Consider the following 25320-nt stretch of genomic DNA (forward strand, 5'->3'; position numbering starts at 1 on the left):
TTTTGTAGTGATATAGTATTCCATCCTTTATGTAATAGTCTGAATTCATGTTTGTATGGACATTCAAAGATTTTGCTTTTTGGTGAAATCTGATCAGATTATCTCCCTTTCAAATTTATTTTCATCATTTATGACAAAAATTAGGTCCGAGTTTGTTTTCAAGTGTCCTTTTTAATGTTATATAAATACGTTTTCATGTTTGAACCTATTGGAGCTTGAATGTTTCATCTTATGGACAATAAGTCTTCACCTACGTCCCAAGAAACAACTGAATGGCAGGAAATAATCTGTAAATTGATTAGAAATGGATTTTAAATTGATGCTCATTGGAATTTGTGGTCAACTTTTTGTTTTATGCGGCAGTTCGGGTTTGCTATTAGCAATTCAAGTGGAGGCGAGAAGTGTTATGCAGTGTTGCCTTGCTTCATTCACAAAACACACAATAATGGCTTGCAGTGCAGACTCAACAATATCACTTTTTTTTCAGTCTTTTTCATTATGCCACCAGAAGAAATGCATCATGCTGCATATAAAGCTGTCTGGGTTGGTGCTACAGCATGACAGCCATTATTTCTGCACACTAAGCAATCCATGTAAAGCCAAAGCATTAAGAGCTGGATAGTTGCTGGTGTTACCTTGCTCAACACAGACAACCAACATCAACAACAGGGTCCAGTTTTAGTGTTTCTCTAAACTTACTTTAAATTCTACACTACCTTGCTCTGCATTTATCGTTAAGCCTGTTTATGTTTATGCTAGTGCACTGAAGTTTAACAGTTTAAAGCTGGGAAACCTTGATAAATAAACAAGTTCGTCTGCAGATGGTCAGCACAACAGAAAGTAACCATAATATAATTTTGAGAGAATGACACAGAATCGCATGGCTCTGAAGCTGAAACATTCAGACTTTAAGGACAAGACATAACCCCTACTCACAATTACTGTGAATAAAATCAGATTCAAACAATGTCAAAACTAATTTTATCTTAAGACAGTTTTATTAATATTTTCAATAGACAGTATCAGCCAAAAACAAACATTGAAAATGAAAATAATTGCAATGGAACAATTGGGCTTTGGGACAAATAGAGAAAAATCAATACCAGTTCCATCACAGACTACAAATTAGATGAATTCAAACACAGCTGTCTGCAGTTTTGTTCCACTATATATTGTCTCTAATGCAAAGTTGAAAGAGCAAAGGAATGGAAGGGTCAATGAAGCATCAGTCAAGGTTCAGGGGTTATCAACAGGTCAAAAGGTAATTTCTGTGGAATAATAGGATTGGACTTTTGGACAAGAGTTGCAGTTCAAGCACAGCATGGGTGGGGATGAGGTTGGAAATTGTTCAGGACATGAGGGAGAGTTGAAAAGGTGAAAAGCTAGAGGTTTCAGGCATGTCATGGTAAGGGCTGAGAGGTCAGATAGCAGAAAATAAGGGTAAGGAAGAAGAGCTTCTGCGTGCTGACAGTGCACTTGTTATTCATTCTGAAGTTATAACTTCGACAGGGGGTTGGGAAACGATGGAGGTGGGTGTCTGGCACATGCACCTGGTATATGTTGCCAGGCAGCTGAAAATGGGTGCGGTCATAGGAGAGCAGGGCGGGGCAGGCAGAGAAAATGAAAATATACAACAAGAGAGCAGGAAGAGTCACACAATTGGCTCCCTGCAGAGGACGATTTCCAGCTCGCCACGGTAGAGCTTCCCTCCGTCAGACAGGCTCATGATGCTCTGCTTGTAGCCCGTCAGGTTCTTCAAGTCCACCTCCTAAACAACAGAAAAGAGTGTATAATAGAGAGAGAATACTAAAGCTCTTTTTCCCTTATTGGTGTCTTTATTTTGGTGGTTCCTCTGCAGTTGCATGGGCACAGGTGGGTGACCGCAAACATCAAGCACTGCACTGCATTTTGCAGTAAATGGCACTCTGGAATCTGGATTTGTTTGTAAGTGAGTCAGCACAGTGTAAATCTCCCTGCTTAGCCCCTCAATGACCTTTTTTGTTGTTGTTTTTTTTTTTGTCATTATAACTCTATTTGAATCAAAAATGTATGCTAAGCTAACTAAATTCAACCAGTATTGATTTCTCTCTTTCAAACCTTATGTTGTACTGTACAGGACGTTTGTCACACTTTGGCCTTGGTGGTGAGAGCTTTGCATTTTGAACCACAAATCTAGTTTTTACTGCTAGAAGTACTCATTTAATTTATAAAGGTTACAACTGATGGATAATTTTCTAACTTTCTGTTACAGTGCACCATTTACACTGATAATGTTGTTTGACATAACACTAGAAATACTTTTTTTACTTATTTTTAAATCAAAGAATGATGAGCTTAAATACTGAGTATGCTACATATTTCATGTAAAAAGTCACCAACCTCACTAAATACTGCAGAAGCTGTGTTAAATAAGCAGCATTGTTATTGCAATGAAGTGTATAGATAGCCCTAGTGCCATAATAGAGTATTATATATAAAAAGTAAGTTTCTTTTTTCCAACATTTTTATGTATTTTTTATATGACTAATGTAAATAAATAACCTTTGCCATTATCACATGAAGGACCATACGTGGACTTTGTATGTTGTTGCTGTAGTGTAGAATTTAATATTGTACTCACAATGTCAACTGGACTAAAATGACATTAGACATTTTAAAGTGCTGCAACTGAATTTGTTCTTTGTCAATTAAAGAAAAAAAAAAGCTAATAAGCCTTAAACTCATCCTAAGATAGTTCAACTGGTTTGACAACCTTTTTGTGAAGGCTTGCACCAATATACATATGGTAAATGGAGATAATACATGCAGCTTCTTTACTTAACATGTTTACCACTTCTATTCTCTTTATTTTCAGTTAATTTTACACTACATGGGTACTATGTTATTTTAAATTGTTAAATTTAAAAGTCAGCCACAGTATGCACTGGTATACAAATACCCATAAACCTTTACCCAAGCCCCCTTCTAACCTTCTTGTTTTTCTGGTAGAGGTCTCGTAGCAGGGCGTCCAACTCCTGCTCATCAATGTAGCCATTCCCGTCCTAAAAGAAGTCGACAGAGACACACCATTAACATCATGTTTTTCTCCACACGTTTGAAAAGGACTGGAAGGAAAGGCAAGTTCACTGATTTGGAGACAGCAAAACATAATTAAACTGTAGCCAACTACAACTCAGCAATATGTTGCTGCATATTACACCTGAAATTCCTGCCTGTCTTTTTCAAACAACGTGCACCAGCTTGTGTAGAGTCTGAGTTTCCTTTTTGTACCCTCTTCTGCTGTTTATCTTCATTCAGTATTTTATGGCAGCCATCATGAATATACCAGCCAAATGACCATTCGTGAATGAAGATTTTTTTAAAAAGACTTCCCATTCACAACTCTTTAAAGGGGGTTAGCTGTAAAGTCAATATGGAGCCACTTTCCTAATTAATGAGTTATGTCTCACAGTAGAGTGTTTAGAGTTTGGGGCCAAAAATTAAGCCCAAATTGTTGGAAATGTTCCCTTGGCAAGAGGCACAAATTCATGTTCTGTTCATCTAGGCTCAGTCTCAAGATGACTTCAGAGCTGAGATGCGTGCCAGTCTTATTTTTTACTTTGAGAAATGCTCTTTCATGTTTAAATGCCAGGCTGAAGTGTCCTAGATCTTAGGAATCAAGCGTGAATTCTATTTATTTCCACTTTTATCCTTTCAGGATAAAAACCTGCAGAGTCTTGGGAAAGCAGAACAACATGAGGTATCAGTCGGTCTGCCTATGTTGCGTGCCTTCTTGCATTTCAGTCATTTTCAAAGCCTCACAATTCGGGGCTGTGGCACTGTGAGCCATGTTAGTATTCAGCTGACCAGACACACTTTGCCCTGCCCACGATCTCTCAGCACCAGTGACAGCAGCTGCCTGTGTTTCAGCTGCAGGGGCTGACCTCATAACAAAATGATGAAAATAATTACACACATAAATGGTAGTGCTACATTCGCAGGAGTCTACATGAATGGACCGCAGTGGCTCATCTATAATTTAGTATCCAAACCAGGCCTCTGCAATTGAGCTAGAGAGCGTTCTAGCCTTCAGTCCAATCCAGGACATGAATGTGCACGCAACTCCCACTGCTCTGAAGGACTGCCCTTTCCTGACTTCTTGTTCTCCAACCTTAAGTCCAAAGATGGTATACAGACCAACACAAGACAGTCACTGGCAATAAATTTTGATGAAATTTCGACTGAAACAGGGGCTGAAAGTCTCAATTTTTCAGTCATGGAACTTCAGTGATATTTTATTGTTAGTGCTACATATAGAATATTTTAATGAGTGCTATGTTTTAATGTTAACAGCCTCTCTTATCTCTTCTAGGCTAAATGGTACCTGGCAGGTACTGCTCACTGCTATGGATATGTGCTTTGTGCTAACGTTAGCAGAACGTTCTGCTCAGAGACTTGTTACTTACAGCTGTGGGTGTGTGCTTTGTGTGACTGAGTTATTTGTTAAAGTCTGTTGTCACTGCTACAGTGACACTCATTCCTCAATTCAGAGCTATTCAATCACCACAGTGAAGTTAGTTTTAGGTTAGATGTTGGAATGTGGAACAGCCATCCTAACACTAATTTAAGAGCAGTTAAGTTCCTAATCCAACAACCTCATGTGTCTAACATTTAAGAAAACAAATATCGTGAGGAATGTAAACAATCAACAAGGCTGTTGTCACAGCAAACTAGCATGTGAGCACTGGGAAATTGTGGCTGTGTTTATTCAGACATGAAAAAATACCATTACCAGGCCACGAGAAGACCAAAAATATGTTCTCTAATTTTCTTTTCCGCATATTTGATGATATTGTTATTAAATGGTTAATCTGAAGATACAGTCCTGTTACCTGCATTATTTCTCAAATGTTATTTGCTTATTAGAAAACAAACTTGTGGTAAATCACTGGAATGCGTTAACCCCTGGCTAATTAGCATGGACGCTATGTGGCTATATTTAATGTATGTGCTAATTCCATGCTAACAACTCAGTCATGTCATTTGTTATATCATATTTTTTTCTTTTCATATTTTTTTGGGCATTTATGCCCTTCTTGGATAGGATAGTCAGAGAGAGTGACAGGATGAGGGGGTGAGTACACTGATTGTTTGTGTATATTAATTATTTTAATACCATTGACCTCTTTTAACCTGACTAACCTAGTCATCAACAGACAGCTCCCACTGTTCCCACAGACACAGAACTTCATTGGCTGTAGTTGTAGTCCTGTAGTTGTTGTCAAATGGTATGATGGTGACTTACACCTGCTGTAATCACAGGTGCAAGTGAAACACAAGTTGAGGATAAGCTGAATATGTCTTGTATCAGATCACTCTCTGTAGTCCCTCCCATCAGTCTGTTGCTAATGTGGAAAATGTGGTCATTAACTGAACGAATGCTCAATTACCCTGAGCTTTGGACAGAGGGACAGGTGTGCTCATTTCCCTATGTGGTTGGGGAACGCCATAGGTATTTAAAACAGGGTATTTGCATATTCATTATGTTAACCAAAGGGATACTCCAAAACAGATATTGCTGAGTCTAGCCAACTTGATGCAGGAATCTAGTTGATTTTGTGTGCAATGTTGCAATTTCTTCTATTTTTTACAGTGTATGTGTAGTATTTATTTTCTTTTCCAAAGTCCTCACATTAGCATGTCAGCTTTCAGATGCAGTTTGTATCCTGCACTAGATAGATAGATAGACACTTTATTGATCTCGAGGGAAATTCAAGACTAGAGGTGGCATGGTGGTGCAGTGGTTAGCACCGTCGCCTCACAATAAGAGGGTTCCAGGTTGCATGTTCTCCCTGCGCCTGCGTGGGTTTTCTCCAGGTACTCCAGCTTCCTCCCACAATACCAAAAACATGCACATTAGGTTAATTGGCTACTCTACATTTCCCTTAGGTGTGAGTGTGAGAGTGTGTGGTTGTCTGTCTTTGTGTGTTGGCCCTGCGATTGACTGGCGACCAGTCCAGGGTGAACCCCGCCTTTCGCCCGAAGTCAGCTGGGATAGGCTCCAGCTCCCCTGTGACCCTGATGGATAAGCGGTATAGAAAATGGATGGATGGATGTGTATCCTGCACTATACAGGCACAAATATGAATGATAAACTGTTCAAATGTTGTGGATACCAATTTAGCTTAAAATACTTGGACAGAAGGTCGCAGGAGCACTGCAGTTTTTAAGAACAACTGATGAAAGAAGCCACCTCTGTCAAAAATGCACTGACAACTGAAACCTAGTGGAAGAGAAGCTATCGTAGAAAGAGGGTCAGACCTTAACTGTGTGTTTGGGATTAAATGGAATAAAATGTTATACTACCACCTCGAATACAGTATCACCTACCTTGTCATAGTATGTGAAGATGGCACTGAACTCTTCAGTGGTCAACTTGACACCCTATAAAAACAAGGTTTCATTTTGATTACCATGCTACAAACTGCTGAATAGCAGAGCTCTCAGTAAGAAAAAACTCAAAGCAAAAAGTGAAGTATATCATAAATATTTAAAAATTGTGGTTACACCATAGTAAGCAGTCACTGACATGTGAACAATGCAGCCATTTTGTTTGCATAAACATTTCTGCACAATATTTGTTCCCTACCTGGAATTTGAGCAAGAAATTCTCCTGAACAGGAAGAAGCCTGTGAGAGAGTAGGACTTTATTAGCCGACACAAAAATTGTTAAATTATTCAAATCTGTAGACGGTGAATGAACACGAGCAGGCAATATGTTTCAACATTTATATAGTGAACAGAAGCAAGTAAAATTGCACATTACCTTGCCATCTCTGACAGGCCCAACTTCCCATCTCCATTCAGATCAAACATCTTGAGCTACAAAGTGGAGGCAGAACAGAGATAGGAAGGGACAGGGTAGAAAGACTGAAAAGAATGTTTTTTTATAGATATATGCTGTCAAGATGAAGGCAAATGCAGTCCCATGAATTTCATTGACTATAAAACCTTTTTTTTTTTTTTTTTTTTTTTGCTATACCAGTAATGGGACAGTCCATAAAACCTGTTTCAACTGTTTCAGCATTTTTTTACACAATAAAAAGTTTGAACAACTTAGAAATTAATTTTCTCAAATATGATCCCTCAAAGACAAGCTAATGATGGCACTCTAATATGTGCACACAACATTATTACAAACATATTTAAAAAATACATGCATTTTTTTTTAAATGTGGCCAGCTTGCTGACTCAGAAACATTTCCACTGGAGGGATTTCATATCATCATCTACATCTCCTACACAATAATGTCTTGTCTTTTCTGCATCTCAATTAAAATTATTCACACTTTACTTTGATTCAGGTTGTTCTTTTAGCTGGAGAATAACACAGGGCCTTCCGAGCACATTGTAACTACTTCTATGAATCAGTACAACATATGTTCATCAGCAGCACCTTAGTAATATTGGTGCCTATGCCATTATTTAATAGGGATTATTTGGCAAGTCTCCATCAGCTTGCTTTCTTCCTTCAATTATTTATTTTAACATCTGTGGTTTCAATATATAATAAAAGTATAAGGAAACAAAAATGGCCCAGTGTGAACATGTTGAGGGAATTGCTTCGGGGAACCAGGTCAATTCATCTCTGGGGCTTCTAGGAAGAAGCAGATGTTAGCACATCTGGGTTATAAACACACACCCTGCAGGAGATGATGGGTTTCTACCATTCAGCCGCACAGTACTGATGCCACCAACATGGCAGGTCTCTGAGATCCTCCAGACACAAGACATATTCCTTTCATGAAGACTCACAGTGATTTTTTTGTGTGTGTGTGACTTTAACCTATGTTTCTTCACTCACTTATGTTACTGAGAGCATTTTTTAAACTGAGAGATGACCTTGTTAACTGCACAATGATTAGCAATGACTTCCTGTAGCAAAGGACACAACAACCTTTGAACTTTAAAGGGACATTAAAAAAAAGAAAATGATGAGTCTCAGTTCCTGATATCAAGCTCAATAGAGTAGCAATGAGGTTCTTGTGTGCGTGTACTGCATTGTGAGAGAGTCTTACAATGGTCTGTGTGTACTCCTGGAGCTTCTGGTCATCGTAGTGTCTGTTAGCCTTCTCCAGCAGGTCTGACAGAAAGCCCTGAGGACAGAGACACACAAACATTAAAAAAAATGAGGAAAAAATGAAGTGAGGAAGGAGATGCAGATGTATGACAAATACAGGTTCTTTGGTTTTCTAATCTCATCTAAAAATCACAAAAATGCACCAAGTTTGGTGACTAATGATGGTCCAGTTAAGGTGGAGAACAGTTTAGTTTCTTCAGTTTTTGGGATCTCCATGTTTTGAGATTAACTGATGAAGGAAGAAGACAAATGAATGAAGAAGAAAAATATAAAGGGCTAAAATTAAAGATGAAAACTAAAGATAAATGAAATAAGGAAAGGAGGAGACAAAAGAAAGATCGTAAAGACAGAATTTGGAAAGACAGAAATAAAGATAAAACTGTGCGTATTTCATGAATTTATTTTGTAAAATCCTAATCTGCAGAGCGAGGAGTAACCTCAGACATAAGATACAGTACATGTAGCGCAGTGAAATATTTCCCTTTCAAATCTAGCGCAGTTAAAACAGTATTATTATGACATAATTTGTTCAGTACTTGAGTTGATATACTGAGATATTTTCATTGTCTGCCCACAGTCATGTGGTGAGACACGTCTGCTGCCTGCCGTCTCATCTGCATTTTCCTAAAGCTTTCAAAAAGCCACACCTGAGTAACTCATCTGCAACTGATCAGAAATGTGATGCCGTAAAAACCCAAGTGGCCCAATCTGTATGTGACACATGATCATTGACCCCTTTAATATTCTCCTCCCCAATGAGAAGTCCTTCCTATTATATAATCTGACACAACATTTCCAAAAAGTGTTCAAGTGTGTAACATTTGTGCAATCTGTGAAGCTTTTTGCAACTGGATCCTCACCTGAAAAAAATTCATGGTCATTGGGGAATTTCCTGTGTAGCAGCCACTTAACTCTTCTCTGTCAAAACTGCAGCTTGGCTTTACTCACCCATTCATCAGTGCCAAATGTTTCGAAATGCTGATTATCTGTTGAAGTTTTTAGCTAATATGTCAAAGACTACAACTTAGGCCATAATCAGTATATCAGTTTCATCATTTAGTAGTTTCTTTGAAGTCAGATATGAAAATAAATGTTTTCTACAAAGGTTTCAAGGGCCTTAGAATAGAATAGAACGGTTTGACATTACTGGCTATATCCTTACTCACTCTCTTGCTGACAGTTAGCTGAGTAGATTGGCACCACTCTCACATCTGTAGGCTGAAACTGAAACTTGTGCCAGCAAGCAATCAGTTTAATCTAGCAGAAAGACTGGGAAACAGCCACCCTGGCGCTTTCCTCCTTTTTTTTCTACCTGGGTCTCTAAAGATTACTTATTAAATAACACATCTTGTTTTAATACGTACTAAAACAGGTACATATAAAGGACAAGTTGTAGTTTTACAGGAAGTTACATGCTGCTTGGTATTATTTTGTGATAACAAGCAGCCAGGCTGCAAAGTGTTGTCACTTTGGAGCCTACCAGCAGGAGATGCTGGTAGGCGTTTCCCCTGCTTCCAGTCTTTACGCTAAGCTAAGCTAATCATCTGCTGGCTTTAGCATGATATTTAGCATGTAGGCATGACAGTGGTACTAATTTTCTCAATTCTATACACTATTTCTTTCTGCAGGCCAGGCCCTGATAATTTCACCAAAATGTTGAGGAATATTTTCTCTATTTTGGTTTTATTTCACTGGTGCAAATGACAGTCCTAGCATCTGGGGGATGACTTAAAATAAAAAATGCATACGAGTTAAGGCGTTTAATGACTCTTTTATTCCTAAAGTGAATTAAAAGTATGGGAAATATGAGAAGGGATTTAACAGAAAAACATGACTATTGAAGTGTTTAAGTACATGCAAATAAAATAGAAATTAAGTCAGGGTCATGAGTAGTTCATGAGAAGGCTACTTGCTAGTACTATTTGACAGTTTAGGATTAGAGTCTGTGCTCTGTTCGCAAGCATGTGCAAGTGTGTTTATGTGCATTTGAATGTTTTTTGGGGAAAAAAGAAAGAAAAAAAGACATAACAAAATAAGAATAAGCATGACCAAGTAAGCAGATGAATAAATAATAATAATTTTAATTAGGCATTGTTGGTTATGCTAGTCTTTGGGATGCAAATATATTGTTTTAGAAATATTCTATAAAGGCCTTTTCCTTAAATAACCTGAAATATGCTTTATCATTTGGAATAATATATTGACAACTTACCTTCAATTCATTTGCTTCAATGTAGCCACTGCGATCTGTATCATATCGCCGCCATGCCTAAAGGAACAAAAGAGAATAGGTTTAAAACAGTTTTTCAGCGCTGATGCACAAAGCACGAAGACAGTCTTCTCCAGAAAGATTTAAATTTCTCCCCCCTTACATAAATCCTCTCTGATAGGAGCCCATCTTGCTCTCTAACTTCGCTAAGAGTTTGATTTTTCGCTGGTGCAGAGCAGAAATTCTTTCAGTGGGGATGACCACAAAAGCATGGACCATCACTGTAATCACACAGTTTTAAATACAATCCCATTCACCGGCATACTGAGCAGAAGGCAACAAGAGACAGCAAGAGAAATGAGGCAAGCAGAGTAAGTCATTTTAATGAATGTTTTAATCTAGTAGCTGTCCCTGTCCGAAGAAGGACTCCTTATCAAAGATGGATGGCCTTCCCCTTTCTCCTTCTCTTTCCCCTTTTCCTCTCCTCCCCCTCTACTCCTCCTCTGGGCTCTGCAGAGAGAAGCTACAGTGATGTTTTTCATTATATATGACTCTGAAAATAGAAGGTTCTGCTTCCTCATTCTAACCATTTAAAAACCACCCACTTCCTCCTCCTTGCACCCTTCAACAAAGATTGATTAATCCTTCTCTCTTGTTTTATGTTCTCTAACTCTGGCTCTCAACTTCCCATCGACATTTCATTTACATCCTTTCTGTTCCAGCTTCATCTCATTTGCCCTTTGTATCCTTCTCTCTACACACCTTCTCTTTCACTCATCCTCCTCCTCTCATTTCATTATTCCTCTTCGATATGACACAGGAGACAAGGACAGCCTCTTCCCCACATGTAATTGGTTTCTAATTGGTTCCATTCTTTCATTGCAGCGGATCTAACATGGGATCTGCCATTTCCTTATCTTGTGAAGGCATTTTGTGAAATAAATGATTTCCTTTTTCTAGTACCTTTCAACACACATCTCGCTTTGCTGAAGGCTTTCTGTTACTCCTACATTCATTCATTATTCAGAATTCACTGTAGCACTAAAATTCTTTATACAATCCTTGAGCATTGTCAGAAATAAATGGTTTCTTAAACACACAACTCGACCGTTACATAGTAAGTCTTAATTTATATGACTAAATTTGTGTGTAGCTAACGTCTGCTGGCTTGTTAGCTTAACTTGTTGTTAATACGCTTGTTACTGACGTACCGTTATAATGAAATTAGAATGAATGTCCATATAGACAACTTAAAAATATTATTAGGTTTCCAGCTTTGTCTTCTGGTTGAGGTATGCTAGTTGTTCTGTTGCTGACAAACCTCAGTAAAGCTGCTTCAAAAGAATAGCTAAGTATCTGACATTTTTCTGTAAAGTTACTAGAGATTTTTAGTATTCAGTTTAGTATATCATATTTTGTAAGTGATGGACCTTCTAACAAGTTTTCCAGTTCTATCAGCTGGGATTTGAATAACGTGCATTTGGTGCATGTGGTTTTCTACTTGTACAGGCATGAAGTTCACATGTTTTCATTCTTTTCTGTTTCAAACACACCTCCAGACAGAAGATGAGTCGGTTAAATGCTTCAAGTTTGGCTCTGCATTGTGCATTGAGAACTTAACTTTTTCATATTAACCAGCGGAGACCTTTACAAAAAGAACATTTTTGGAGAATGATGGTTCAGTCCTCCAAGCTAGTTATTCATTCACATTCACACACTGATGGAGGAGGCTGCTATCCATCAGAGGAGATGATCTAACCATTCACACACATTGGCACACTGATGACACAGCATCAGGAGCTATTTGGGATTCAGTGTCTTGTTCAAGGACACTTCGACATGGAGCTGGGGATTGAACCGCCAACGTTCTGATAAATGGACGAACTGTTCTACCTCCTGAGCCACAGCTGCCACAATAAAGAGGGGTTCAATGTATCACAGTAGCCAAAATGTTAAATGATGTCAGTACTATTTTACACCTTTCACACCTTATTTCAACTTTGCTGAAGGGATTTACTGAAACCTGTTTTTTTCCCCCAGTACAGTATCTGACTTCTGCTTGCTTTATTTGTGCTCAGCTAATTCTACAGTCGATGTCGTGTTCATGATGTACCAGGTGTAGTCACTGGATCTGTAATCCAATGGAGAATGGGAGTGATGTTCTTTCCATACTTCTTGGTTTATGTCACCAATTAGTACACCTTCAGCTATTCACAGGGAACTAATCCCTGAAAATTTCTGGTAGGTCAGAACGAGAAGATGCAGGGTGTCCCCCCTCCATTGTTGACTGACTCTGGTGTATAATTTGTGGTTGATTAAGTAAGTATGTTTTGACAATGACATTTCTTAGTGAACAAAAAGCTTTTGTACAGAAACTATTGTAAAGAACTGATGATATGACAGAGTTCATCAGTAGCGACAGCAGCTTTGCATGACCCTTCCACACACACACTCAGGAACACACTCTTACCGCCATAAACTCAGCACTGGAGCTGACAAACTGTCTGAAGCACAGTAAGAAGTTTTCTTCAGTTGGCAGAATCTGGGCCAGCTAGAGAGAGAAATGAAGGGAAAATGGGAGTATTGAGAACCCAAGATGGTGGAACAGAATAGATGGAAACATGGGGAGCTTTTCATCTGCTTTTCGTCATAAATAATGGAGAGCCATAACCTCAGAGGCAGGGCCAGGCCTTAGAATCATTTTTAAAAATCATGTTTTTGGATGCTCAGACAAAGCCTTTGCACCTTCAACAATGGAAACTAAAAGTCATTTGTAAATTTTCCACATTAGAGGTGGATTGTTGATACGGCAGAAGCTCTCCTTGCAGATCTTTCAAGGCAAGCTCTGAAAATCGTAAAATCAAGGGAAAGAAGTATCATAAAGACTGTATGCATTGATTTGAGTATATTGACCAGGCCTCTGAAGCCTCTAACGTGTAATTCCTCCAGCTCTGTGAATTATTTTACAACTTTTTCTCACCCTCCACAGATTGCAGAAAATTCTAATACAGGAACTTTTGTGTCTGAGGCAATAAAGTTAAGTGACATTAACATGTATGGTGAACGCACATCAACAAAACTCAACCTGTCCTTTCACTGGCCCAAGTAGAACAGTTATGCTGAATTTGTTATTGTGACCATACGTAGTCTCCTTCACTTCCAAATTTTAAAGCGATATCTTAGGAAATAAATTTATCACCTCTCATGCTGAGAGAAGATTGCCACAGTGCTCCCTGTTTTAAGTATGAATTTGAAGTATGAACAGGCAGCAGCTGGTTGGCTTAGCTTTGTCAAAACATTAGAAACCAGGGAAACTCCAGCTATCACAGCTCTGTTCACAGGCAATAAAATGTGACTCCCAGCACCTCCAACGTTCATCAAGTAATGTTATAATAATGTTTCATCTTATTTATTTAATCTGTACAAAAGTAAAGTGTAAAAACAATAGGACTTATGTCGCAAACTGGTGAAATTGTTGGAAGTCATTAAGCCTGCCTTTCCACTTTGGAAGAGACTAGCTGTTTTGCCCGGTTTCAACGCCAAGCTAGCCAGCTGTTGGCTGTGACATATATGAAAATGGTTACAATTTTCCCATTTAACTCCTGTCAAGAAAGCAAATAAGTGTATTTCCTGCAAAGTCATTGTAAGAAAAAGCTGCCATTGTACATTTAACCACCTTAAGTTTGTACTTATTAGACATACTATCACATCAACATTTTCCATCCATGTCTCTGGCAAGAAAAGTCATTTTTAGCCAAAATATGGCGATGAAAACAACAAAATATCGAATTACTCCTTTAATGATCACACATTTCCAGACACAGTACAAAAAAACACCTTGAAAGCCTTACCTCTGACATCTCAATTCGTCCATCTTTATTCTTGTCGAACTTCTGCATGAACTCCTTCATCTTTTCTCTGAATGTGGGGTTTGAAGGGTCCTGAGTGCAAAAGCATATGTACTCAACAGACGTGAAACCTGAGTGCTCAGTATGTGTGTCTGTGTTTAATCTCTGGTCCTTGAACTCACCACCCCTGCTCCTCTCCGAGCCATCTCCAACTCCCTGAAGAAGTTTTCCAGCTCTTTCCCCTCAATGTAGCCATTACCTGGGAAACAGACACAGCAAAACTGCATATTATAGTATACCACAAGGGGCTTTTTTCAGTATTGCTGATGTGCAAAATCCCCAGCATAGATGTGGTCACAGTGTCACAGTGTCAAAAAGATCCCAGCATGGCTCAGTTGTTGCCTGGGTATTGATTCAAACATGAACCTCTTACCAGTAATTCTCTTCCTTCCCCTCTAGCTCAATGGATTGTGCTATTGACTGACATGATGCAAGCTGATCACTCCTCAAAGACTGTGTGTTAACGGTGTAGTACGCAAGGAGAAACTATATATGGAAAATTGCTTTTCTAGGATTTAGAAGGTGATGAACCAGCGGGCAGCTTTTTTATTCCACAGAGATCAATACTTCCTTCAGTGGGGGAGTTTTGCAAATGGGATAAATCGATATGTATAACTGTGCACTGTGACAATTTCTGCCAGAGTTTTTTTTAAAGATTGTTTTAAAAGTGATGATAATGAGGAACAGAAGCTTTGTGCAACCCTTCAGAAAACGTTTTAACCTTGTTTTTGCTGCATGCTGTCAATCATTTTGACGACACTTTTGTCAAATAGCATTTATCCTGAGATGGTGTCCCACACATTTTTGATTCTGTCATGACGAATTTAGCTTGGGGACAATAAAGTTGGTTTTCTTGTTACCTTATGTTAGCCTGGTGCTCTGTTGCCCTGACAGTACCTATTCAGAGGACAAATGAGTGTGCTTGCTTCACCCAGGTAGTCTGTGAACCAGTGCCAATATTCTATCAACAAGCGTGCTGAATGGCTGGACAGATGGCTGCAAACGATGTGCCTAGCTGCTTCAATAAAACCCTGGAAGGCAGAACTGCCTCATTATACTCTAACAAAGATTATTAAGACATCTACTTCCCCTCCTCTCCCTTTAACTTGCTGTCGCTCTCTGACGTCTTCCGTCTAACTTAGTGTCTTTGTTGTCGCACTCTCTCTCTCTCGCTCTCTCTTTCTCTCTCTCTGCACGTGTGTGTGTGTGTGTGTTTGGTTGGGTGGTGGGGGGTGCATGCATTCCTGAGTGATATTATGAAAACTCATGAACTCAAGCTCTGCCTTTTCAATAAGTGGGGCAGTAAAATGCCTTGCTGCTATTGAGCGTCTCTCCTGTGGGTCTTATTGACATTTAGCACTCTGGAGAGAAATAGCCTGCTTGATAATTAAACAGACTACGATGTAATTAACTACAAGGCGAATGGCAAAAATGACAATAAAAACAGATTTATGAATAGATTACGCTGGAGCGCTGTCATACATTCAATAAATATGTCAATAAATCCATTCACTCCATTATATTTTCTGTGTAAGGCAGCATCTGTTTGTACTGTGCTTATTCAGATGCATGAAAAGCCTTTAGGCCACAACAATATGCTTAAGGTAATCTGTTTCTTTTTTTCCTATGAAATGTTATGTGTGCTGCAGTCTAATTACAGTGTGTCCAGCTTGTATTAAACTGTCCTAAATCCAGTATCAGTGCCTCTGTTATAATGACCACCAGTGATACTAAGCATGCAGAAAAACAAGAAACACTGTCAGTTTTTGTTTTTTTGGGTTTTGTTTTGTCATTTTACGGCTGACTACAACACACCAAATCTTTAAATTTAAATGTCATATAACTAGTTTTATATGTCATAATGAGAGCACAACCAACTTACTTATATATACTGTATATATTTTGGCCATTCTGCACAAGCACTTAAAGCTTGCAGCAACCTGCTAGATAAAAGGTTCAGAGAACATTTTTGTCCAAAATGCACACTCTTTGGGATACTGCGTCATTATAGTCCCAGGAGATGCTGGTAAAGACGCTTTACTCTCCTACTAGTTCTGATTCTAAAATTCATCCCCAACACAGGAAAACTCTCAAAGTGGGCAGCTGTGCCACCTAAGTGCATATTTAAAGCCTATAGTGCATTTGCCTTTCAAAGGAGAGTGCAGTCTTGTCTATTCAAATATTTTGTGTTGAGATCAGAGCTAGGTCAGTTCCCGACGTGGATTTTTGTTTCTTATTCTTTATTTCCATATCCAGCTTAATAAAAATAATGACAGCAAATGCTCTATAATTAGCAGAAAGAACTGCAGTTGTTTCCTTTTCAGCTTTGAAGAGATTTGAATTGAAAAGGCCTGACAGAGGCAGCAGAGAAAGATGAGAGGGACACAGAGCGGAGGAGCTGCAGAGAGACACAATCCTGATGAGACTTGATCTGGGGCCAACAGGGGAATATGTGGTTTCATCATCTCAGGGTGTATTGCCTCCTGTGTATTTTTACCTGCATCTCAGAGATGTTTACTCATTCTGAGCAAACAAATTAGCTCTTCTTTCTTTCTGCCGTGCCAGAAGACACTCCCAGTAATGAGAGCAGAAATCACTCACTGTAGCCAAATCTGTTGTTGCACACTGCTCGTATTTGATTTGCAAAATGACTCATTGCGAACCACAATATGTAAAATACCTATGCAGTAGGACTTAAAGACCTGGCTGGTAGGACTGATACTCAATACCTGGCCAAATGATTTTAATGCAATAGCAGATATGACAACTTCATCTGCACACTTGATCATAAGGAGAAGCTCAGCTGATGAGCCCCTCCACCCACCCCAACCAAGTTCACATTCCACCTTGATTTCCCCGTGGAACACATTTCAGCATGTGTGCAGGCATCAAAACAGATTGCATTAACAATGAATTCCCAGGAGTACATGAGTAAAACAAAAAGGTGCAATGCACTCACCTCATTTGCAGGTATATTTTGGTCATCTTACAAAACCAATTTAACAAGCAAGATTGAGGACTTTCTATTGGTCTGTCTGTGAGTGGTCATTTGAATGCCCCAGATTGACTCCCAAAGTTAACTCTTCTTTCAGACTGACCGCTATTGACTTTTCAACATATTAAGTGCATTTCCAATGGGTTCCATGTGCACTTTTATCAGTTCTCAGCATGTACTTAATCCACAGAGGAGTCTGCAGACCTTTAAGTGATATGAATGTGTGAACATTTCCATAATTAGGTTTTCATGACAGCAATGACATGCCTGATGCATTTGTTGGAAAAAAGAAGGGAACTTGTCTCATGTCATACTGTCCCGCTGTAGAACACGCACAGAGAGACAGAGGACGGAGCAAGAAGAAAAGGCAGCAATCGAGATTAAGAATGGAGAAGACAGTGTGTGGGTGCCGCTCTCTCTTTCTCACTGTGTGTGTGTGTGTGTGTGTGTGTGTGTATTGAGGGTTGAATAAATTAGTGCATGGGACAATTTTGTGTTGACAGACATCACATCCATATCACATAAATCCATCTGCTGGACTTCTCTATTCCCACTGCCTAAGGAGTTCCATGTTACACTTGTCAATTAAACTTAAACAAGACAGTTTTTCATTGGAAACTGAAATCAATACCAGAGATAATAACCTATGGGTAACATTCAAACCTGTCAATAATTATAGGTTACTGTAACCCAGAGAAAATCATATTTGATTAGAATTAAATGAGCGTAGATGTCAAAATAATAGCAAGTCAAATTGCATGTTTAAATCAAATTCATCAATTACTACTTCACTCACCACTGAGAGGACTTCACCACTGTGCACGGACAGAATAGAGGCTGCATCCATCTAAACTTCAAATGCTGCTCATACAGCTGTTTGCCCACCATTTAGGACTCACTGAATATATGAAATTCATGTACAGTTTCTTCTAGTAGAAAAAGTGGATAAGGTACACGTGCATTTAAATAATAATATAAACTCCAATATATATATATGTGTATATAAAATCATACCACGTCCACATCATACCCTTTTGACCACTTTATTAGACTATCACGCAGAGAACTTAAGAAGACAAACAGAAAACTGTCAGTAATTAAAGGTGAAATAGTTCCTATAATATTCCTAAAATCATCGCAAGATTAACCTTATTTCAGTTGGCTGCATTTTACAACGTTTATATAAAATTCAGCACTTTTTTGAATTGTGCGCTCTGAATAAGTTCTAGGAAAGAAAAAAAGTGTCCTACCGTCAGTGTCAAAATGTTTCCAAATGTCGAGGAACTGAGATGCGGTGACCTCGGCCAGGTGCAGATAAGGAGGCTGCTGTGCTTTATTTGCCATGATGCTCTCGACGGATGCTGCTGCAGGTCAGACGTCGGAAAAATCCGCTCCTAACTTTTCTGTGCCTTTTGTTCAAACACACCCCTCACTGTGGCCCCGGCGCGCCGCCCGCCGCTTTTTAACCCTGGCGCAGTAGCTGCAGCACCGCAGCACCGCCGCTGGGGGCGCAATGCCACAATAATTTCCATCTGAGTCAGCACCCCCCCATCTCTCTCTCTCTCTCTCTCTGTCTGTGTGTGTGTGTGAGAGAGAGAGAGAGAGAGAGAGAAATGCAGAGACTGAGCAGATCTTTTCGTTGTTGCATCATTATGCTTTACAGTAGAGTCTGTTTGTCTGTTTGATTCAATGCAAGTACATGCATATGAATTCCCATATTTTTGTATGTACATGAAATGCGTGCATGTATGTGTGTGTGTGTGTTTGTGAGCTGACCAAATGTGCTCCTTCCTACATCTGTGTGTGTATCTTAGCGTGCAGCTCCCCAAGCCTGTCTGTCTGTGTGTGAGGCTTCACAGACTTAATTAGAACTCACACGCTAATCACATTTCCCACACTGCCTCCAGTCAGCAGTGATTAGCCCACATAATAAATGTATATTCTGGAAAAAAGGGTGGTATTCGGGGCTTTTTCATTACTGACCAGTCTGTACAGAGGGACAAGTAAAGCCACAGATCCTATTAGGAGAATGAAAATGAATAAAATTGTACTCATATATATTTCTTCAACTCATTTACTGTAGGAGGTAATAATATTCAGAATGAAGTAATAAGACGGTAATGAGCAGGAGGGCAAGTATCCCCAGAAGCATGTTCCTGCTGTCAGATGAAATCTGCAAAAAGACAGCATTTAATACAAGAAGAATATTATTTTTAAACTGACTCACATGCTTTTGAAATCCTGCGAAGAGAAGTGTTTGTGTTTGTATTCACTTTACTCCTTGACATACATTTTGAGTTAGCATAGCAGTAAGAATACAGCTGTAACAGTCACAATGGCTCTGCTCCATTCGAGTGTCCCTGTAATTCATGCCTGAAACTGGAACACCTAAATTGAAGTAGTTATTATTAATTAATGTTATGAATTACACCTGGGCTTTTTTGCTATAATATGTCAAAAAGTCTGCAGTGAAGGGGCCCACTGAGGCGTAGCAATAGTATCAAAAAATACTTACTGAAATTGCAATTAACTGTGTCATTAAAGTTTGAAGAGACAACAATGACAAGAGGAGAGGGAAATTAAAACAAAAAACAAAAAATGTCCTATTCAGAGAGCTGTGTCTGAGTTTGGTGTGTCAAGCCAGCTGTATCATGAGTTTAAAGCTGAATGGCTACAAAGAATCTTTCCTGGATTCACTGACCACCATGGGCCCATATGAGTCCTGTGGCTGGCAAAGCCCCGGACATCTTGGTGTCCCTTTGTGAGGAAAACGCTACAACAACCACAGATCGCCATGTGGGTCAGCCATGTGAAGTAAGACAGCATTCCTCCAGAGACTGGCTTAATGCCCACTGTCAGACTGGACTCATCAATGCACTTTCCAGACATCAGCCAACAACATTTCATTACTTTTTTTTTTTTTTTTTGCTGATGAAGCTGGCCACACAGTGGACTGTGCTGCATGGTCAGAAAGGCTGCCAGCACAACCCTCACCCTGTGAGCTCTTATCGGCATCTCCCTAACACAGACTGCAGCTTGGCATCGTTCACAGGCACCTCTGGCTAAAGCAATCTTCCCTCCCTGAGGCATCAAGGAATGACCTCCTTGAGGCTCGCAGCAGCTCAACAGGATGTTCAGGTTGCATTTCCCCTCAGTCTGTGGATGCCATGAAGTCACCGTCCTAGAAGAATCACTTGGCATGTCGCTTGTACCCAGCCTACTGTACGCCCTGGGTGCTCCTCTGTTTGTGTGTTTTTGGGATGTGCCTGCCAACATTGAAAACTGCTTTGACATAAAGCGTGTGTGAACTCATCTTGACATCATCAGTTGATATCATGAAGTCTCATGAGGAGTCTTCTCAGCCTAACTGATCCCCCCCCACTCCCATGGATTGTACCAATATGTGCTCCAACATCAGCAATGGCTGCAATGGCTCCAACTTGATTCATCTCCACGACAATGGTCACACCCATGAGGGTCAACAGGATACTGGAAAAAGTCTGACATCCCAGGAACAATGCCTCTCTCTATTCAGACCAGCATGTTCTCCAAATGATATCGATGGAATCTGTTCACCAGGGTGACTGGTTCTCTTCCATCATCCCAAAAAAATATCAATAAAACCATCTACTGCCTGGCTCTACACACATTTTTTTCAGATATGCGGAAATGACTCTGGAACTGTTAAGCAAGATGGGAATGAGAGTGTTACTATCTGGACGACCTGCTCTTGCTTGCTTCAGGGAGGAAGCATTACAGGCAGTGAGACTGGTATTGCATCTGTTAAGCCTGGGCTTTAGAATAAACTGGAAAAGCAGTCTCCTCTCCCCTCCCAGCTTATCATTTATCTGTGAGTGGAGTTAAATTCAGCCAGCATGAGAGTGCAGCAGAGAGTAGCAGTGTTGCTATACAAAACTTAATTTATATAGCAATTTTATAAAATCAATGTTTACAAAGTGCGTTACATGAAATAAAATCCAAAAGCACCAACGAAGATGATATTTGAGTTAAAGAAGTACTTCAAAATACAGACAAACAGAAAAACAAAGAAGAACAGAGCAAAACAGAGAAAAAAAAACAAAGACCCAAGAGAGATTAAAAAATAAAATAAAAGGAAGAATTTCTTTTTCTAAATCACCATGAGATACAATTTGTATTTTTAAAACTATTCTAAGCTGAATAGAACTGCAAGGCTCTCTTTACCTGTTCAACCACTCATAGGTTTCTGGCAACAGGCTCTATATAAGATGATGAGTCACCCAGGTTATATAAGATTGGATTTCTTGTGTTAGGCTGCCTGAATCAGACTATTTCAATTTTACTTTTATTTAACTCATGAGAGTAATTTGACGTCCAAGTCTTAATGTCCTCTTAATGCAAAGCAGTTAAGACTGATGTCTTACAGACAGATATAAGCGGGTGTCATCAGTATAGCCATGAAAAGTAAGCTTGTGACTGAAAATTATGTGATCTACAGGAAGCGTGAAGAGAGAGAGCGAGAGAGAGAGAGAGAGAGAGAGAGGATAGGGCCAAGAACAGAGCCACAATGTATACCACAGGTGGTATCTGCTGTAGATGACATTGACTTGCCTATTATGACAGAGAAAGCCCTATTACTTTAAAAGGATTTAAACCAGCTCAATGCTGAGCCTAATATACACACCAATCGTTTGCTCAGTTAATGTAGCGTGATCTGTCTATATCAAATGTTGAACTCAGGTTTAGAAGGATTAAGTCTGCGCATTCTCCTCCATATGCAGTGAAGAAGAGACTGTTAGCTGCTTTCATTTGGAGCTGTCAGCTCTAAAACCCGAGAAAAAAAATTAAGTGTTATTATCTCTCAGATAAGATTACTATTGAATGAAAAGTTAACATATAAAAGATAAATTTAAAAAAAAGATTCTGGATCTGATGCAGGGTTTTTTAAGAAGTGACTTGAGGGCAGCAGATCAAGCTGTAAATATAGCACTGACATATTATTAGTTCAATTCAATTCAATTTATTTATGTAGCACCAAATCACAACAAAAGTTATCTCATGACACTTTACAATAAGAGCAGGTCTGGAATAAACTCTTTAATTTAGTTTTCCAACAAAAGCTCCATGAGCGAGCACTGGGCGACGGTGGTGAGGAAAAACTGCCTTTTAGAAGGCAGAGACCTTGGAGCAGACCCCGGCTCAATGTGGGCGGCCATCTGCCTTGACCGGTTGGGTTGAGAGAGAGAGAGGGAGAGAGAGACACAGAGAGACAGACAGAGAGAGGGCACACAGACAGAGATGCATAGCAATAGCAAAATAGCAATAACTATTGGAATAATAAAAAAAAACAATATTAACAATAAAATAGTAGCAGCACCAATAATGTAGAAATACAACTAAGCAAGACCACAGCAGGAGGTCCAAGCACAATCCAAACCTGAGAGACCAGAAAGTACAAAGGCTCCAAAGAAGAAGTCGAGTTAGTGACATGCATTAATGGGACATAAATGCATATGGAAGGAGAGTTAGGAGAGGTAAGCTGATGTTCCCTGGCAGTCTGAGCTTATAGCAGCATAACTAGGGGCCGCCAAGGACAGCCCTAACTATAAGCTTTATCAAAAAGGAAGGTTTCAAGTCTACTCTTAAACATAGAGAGGGTGTCTGCCTAGCGGGCCAAAACCGAAAGATAATTCCATAGGAAAGGAACTTGATAACTAACAGCTCTGGTTCCCATTCTACTTTTGATGAATGCACAAGTAACCCTGCATCCTGGGAGCATAGACCTTTAGTTGGATAATAAGGTACTATGAGCTCTTTGAGATAAGATGACACCTGACCATTTAGGGCTTTGTATGTGAGGAGGTGAATTTTAATCTCTACTCTGAATTTTACAGGCAGCCAGTGTAAAGCCAGTGCAGGAGAATAAGCTCTCTAATATGAGTTTTTGTCAGTACACGTGCAGCAGCATTCTGGATTAGTTGGAGAGTCTTCGAGGACTTACTGGAGCAGCCTGATTAAAGGGAGTTTCAGTGGTCCTGCCTGGAGGTAATAAATGGGTGGACTAGTTTTTCTGCATCTTTCTGAGACAGAATGTGTCTAATGATGCAATATTGTGAAGGTGAAAGAAGGCAGTTCATGAAATTTTAGCTATGTGTGAGTTAAAGGAAACACCCTGATCCAAAATAAATCCCAGATTTCTTACAGTGGGTCTGAGTGCCAAGGTAATGCCATCCAGGTTAGCTTTATCACTAGATAATTTGTTTGATGCAAGATGTTTAGAGCCCAGCACAATAACTTCAGTTTTGTCTAAGTTTAGAAGTAGAAAATTGCAAATGATTGAGGTTTTTATGTCTTTCACACATGCCTGAAGTTTGGTTAGCTGATTGGCTTCATCTGGTTTCATCGATAAGTATAATTGAGTGTCATCGGTATAACACTGAAAATGTATGGCGTGTTCCCTAATAATATCACTAATGAGTAGCATATATAAGGTGATTAGCATTGATCCAAGCGCAGAACTTTGGGGAATTCCGTGACTAAGTTCTGTTTGTATGGAGGATTCAATGTTAACACGAACAAACTGAGATTGATCTGATAAATAAGGTTTAAACCAGCTTGATGCAGTTTCTTTAATGCCAATTAAGTGTGAAGTTCTATGCTGATTTTGCAGTTACCTATTTACAAGTCCATCAGACACAGAGCAAATTAGCAATTTTATGTTCTGCTGGCATGGCAAATCTTCTTCTTTTTTATTTTATTTTATTCCAAATGTTATTTTAGGTAACATTTTTGAGAGCTTGTTTTTTTGTACTAGTAAGATTTGAACATCAATATCATTCTCATATCTGTGTGTTAAGTATGAAGCTGGTGGCAGGAGGTAATTAACCCTGCTTGACTTGATTGGATTTAAAACCACATCACTGATTAATATGTATCTTGTTAATTCAATTCAAACTCAAATAAAAACATACCTGTGTTAATTTGGTTGAGGAGTACCATGCCATTGTTCCAACAGCCCATTAATCTGAAACTACAGTCCAAATTGTCCAACCAATTGGACCAAAAGTCCATTTGTCCAACTGCCTGTTATTCTGAAAACAAATGCACATTCTTTCAAGTGCCCATTTCTCTGAGGATACACTCTGGTATCACCATCTGAAGTACCTGAAGTTGTTGTTGTTGTAGTAGTGTTCATATCTTATCCAGCTTAAAAACATGTGTTTGGCAAAGTGGTTAACCTCATCCAAAATGAATAAATATTAACTGAAACATATTGCTCTAAAAAGTCCAGAGAGAGAGTCCTTGAGATGAACCAAGTTAGCCCCATCAAACCTATACTGTAGACGGATAGTTGAATTTGACCTCATGTCTCCTCAGAGGTGAATCAATAATTTTCCAGATCCAGCCTGTACACTGGTACAGTGCTGACAAGCTGCTGGCAGCCCACTCCTTTTGGAGGTACTGTGTGAAAGTCAACAGAGACATCCCCCCACTGACGCTATTTCTTATGCTTGTAAAAGTCACATTCACTAACAGGGGCCCTGCTGTCTCACAGACTGTGTGAGCTCAGGTACATGACAGTGCATAAGAACAGTTAGTGCGTGACGGAGAAAAAAGACTGAGTATGTGACAGCGTGTGACAGTGTTAAAGAATGCAAACTCAGCAGAGCTGTCCTGCTCTATTTCCTCAGCTTCTCTTTTCACTCTATAATAATCAATAGTGGCCTCTGGGCTCAGTTGGCACAGTGACAATAGATAGATCAACATTACGTTACAGATGAGGCCGGCCGCCAGCCTGTGGGGACTGCCGACTCAAACACACTTAATTCTCCTCTCTTATTCTCTTTACTCACTCCTATCGCCTGTCATTATCTGTGTGTCCTGTCTACCACTTCCCTCCATTCAAAGCAGAGAGCCTAATTTGCATCCTTCGTGCATCTCTTCATAGACGTCTCACTTTTCCCTGTGAGGAGTTTTGAGGCTTTCATGTTAATGCGTGTGCACAAAGTCCAGCCCAGTATAGGTGTTGTGCTTGTGTTGTGTTGCCTGCTTCATTTGTATTAATATTTTAGCTCCACAGTGGGCTGCAGTGCTACATGCTGTATGCAGA

At 39.5% G+C, this 25320-nt stretch overlaps 1 protein-coding gene across 1 annotated transcript; it reads right to left on the bottom strand.

Annotated features, from left to right (window-relative positions):
• Nucleotides 1-958: 958 nt before the first annotated feature.
• calb2a (calbindin 2a) lies at nt 959-18749 on the bottom strand. Its single transcript, XM_046395243.1, has 11 exons — nt 18482-18749; nt 14359-14435; nt 14180-14269; nt 12799-12879; nt 10332-10388; nt 8058-8135; nt 6806-6861; nt 6629-6668; nt 6370-6423; nt 2970-3041; nt 959-1768 (listed from the first exon to the last, which is right to left on the bottom strand). Exons 1-11 carry the CDS (start codon nt 18573-18575, stop codon nt 1652-1654), a joined length of 816 nt encoding a protein of 271 aa, XP_046251199.1. The 5' UTR covers nt 18576-18749; the 3' UTR covers nt 959-1651.
• Between the last annotated feature and the right edge of the window lie 6571 nt (nt 18750-25320).

This window comes from Scatophagus argus, chromosome 7, assembly GCF_020382885.2.
Source record: "Scatophagus argus isolate fScaArg1 chromosome 7, fScaArg1.pri, whole genome shotgun sequence".
Lineage (NCBI taxonomy): Eukaryota > Metazoa > Chordata > Actinopteri > Scatophagidae > Scatophagus > Scatophagus argus.

Excerpts from the sequence above, each read along its gene's own strand:
- calb2a (XM_046395243.1), bottom strand. The coding sequence starts at position 18,575 with ATGGCAAATAAAGCACAGCAGCCTCCTTATCTGCACCTGGCCGAGGTC. Across the intron at positions 14,270-14,358 it reads CTCGGAGAGGAGCAGGGGTG|GACCCTTCAAACCCCACATT; the intron begins GTGAGTTCAAGG and ends TTTTGCACTCAG. Across the intron at positions 6,669-6,805 it reads GGCCTGTCAGAGATGGCAAG|GCTTCTTCCTGTTCAGGAGA; the intron begins GTAATGTGCAAT and ends ACTCTCTCACAG.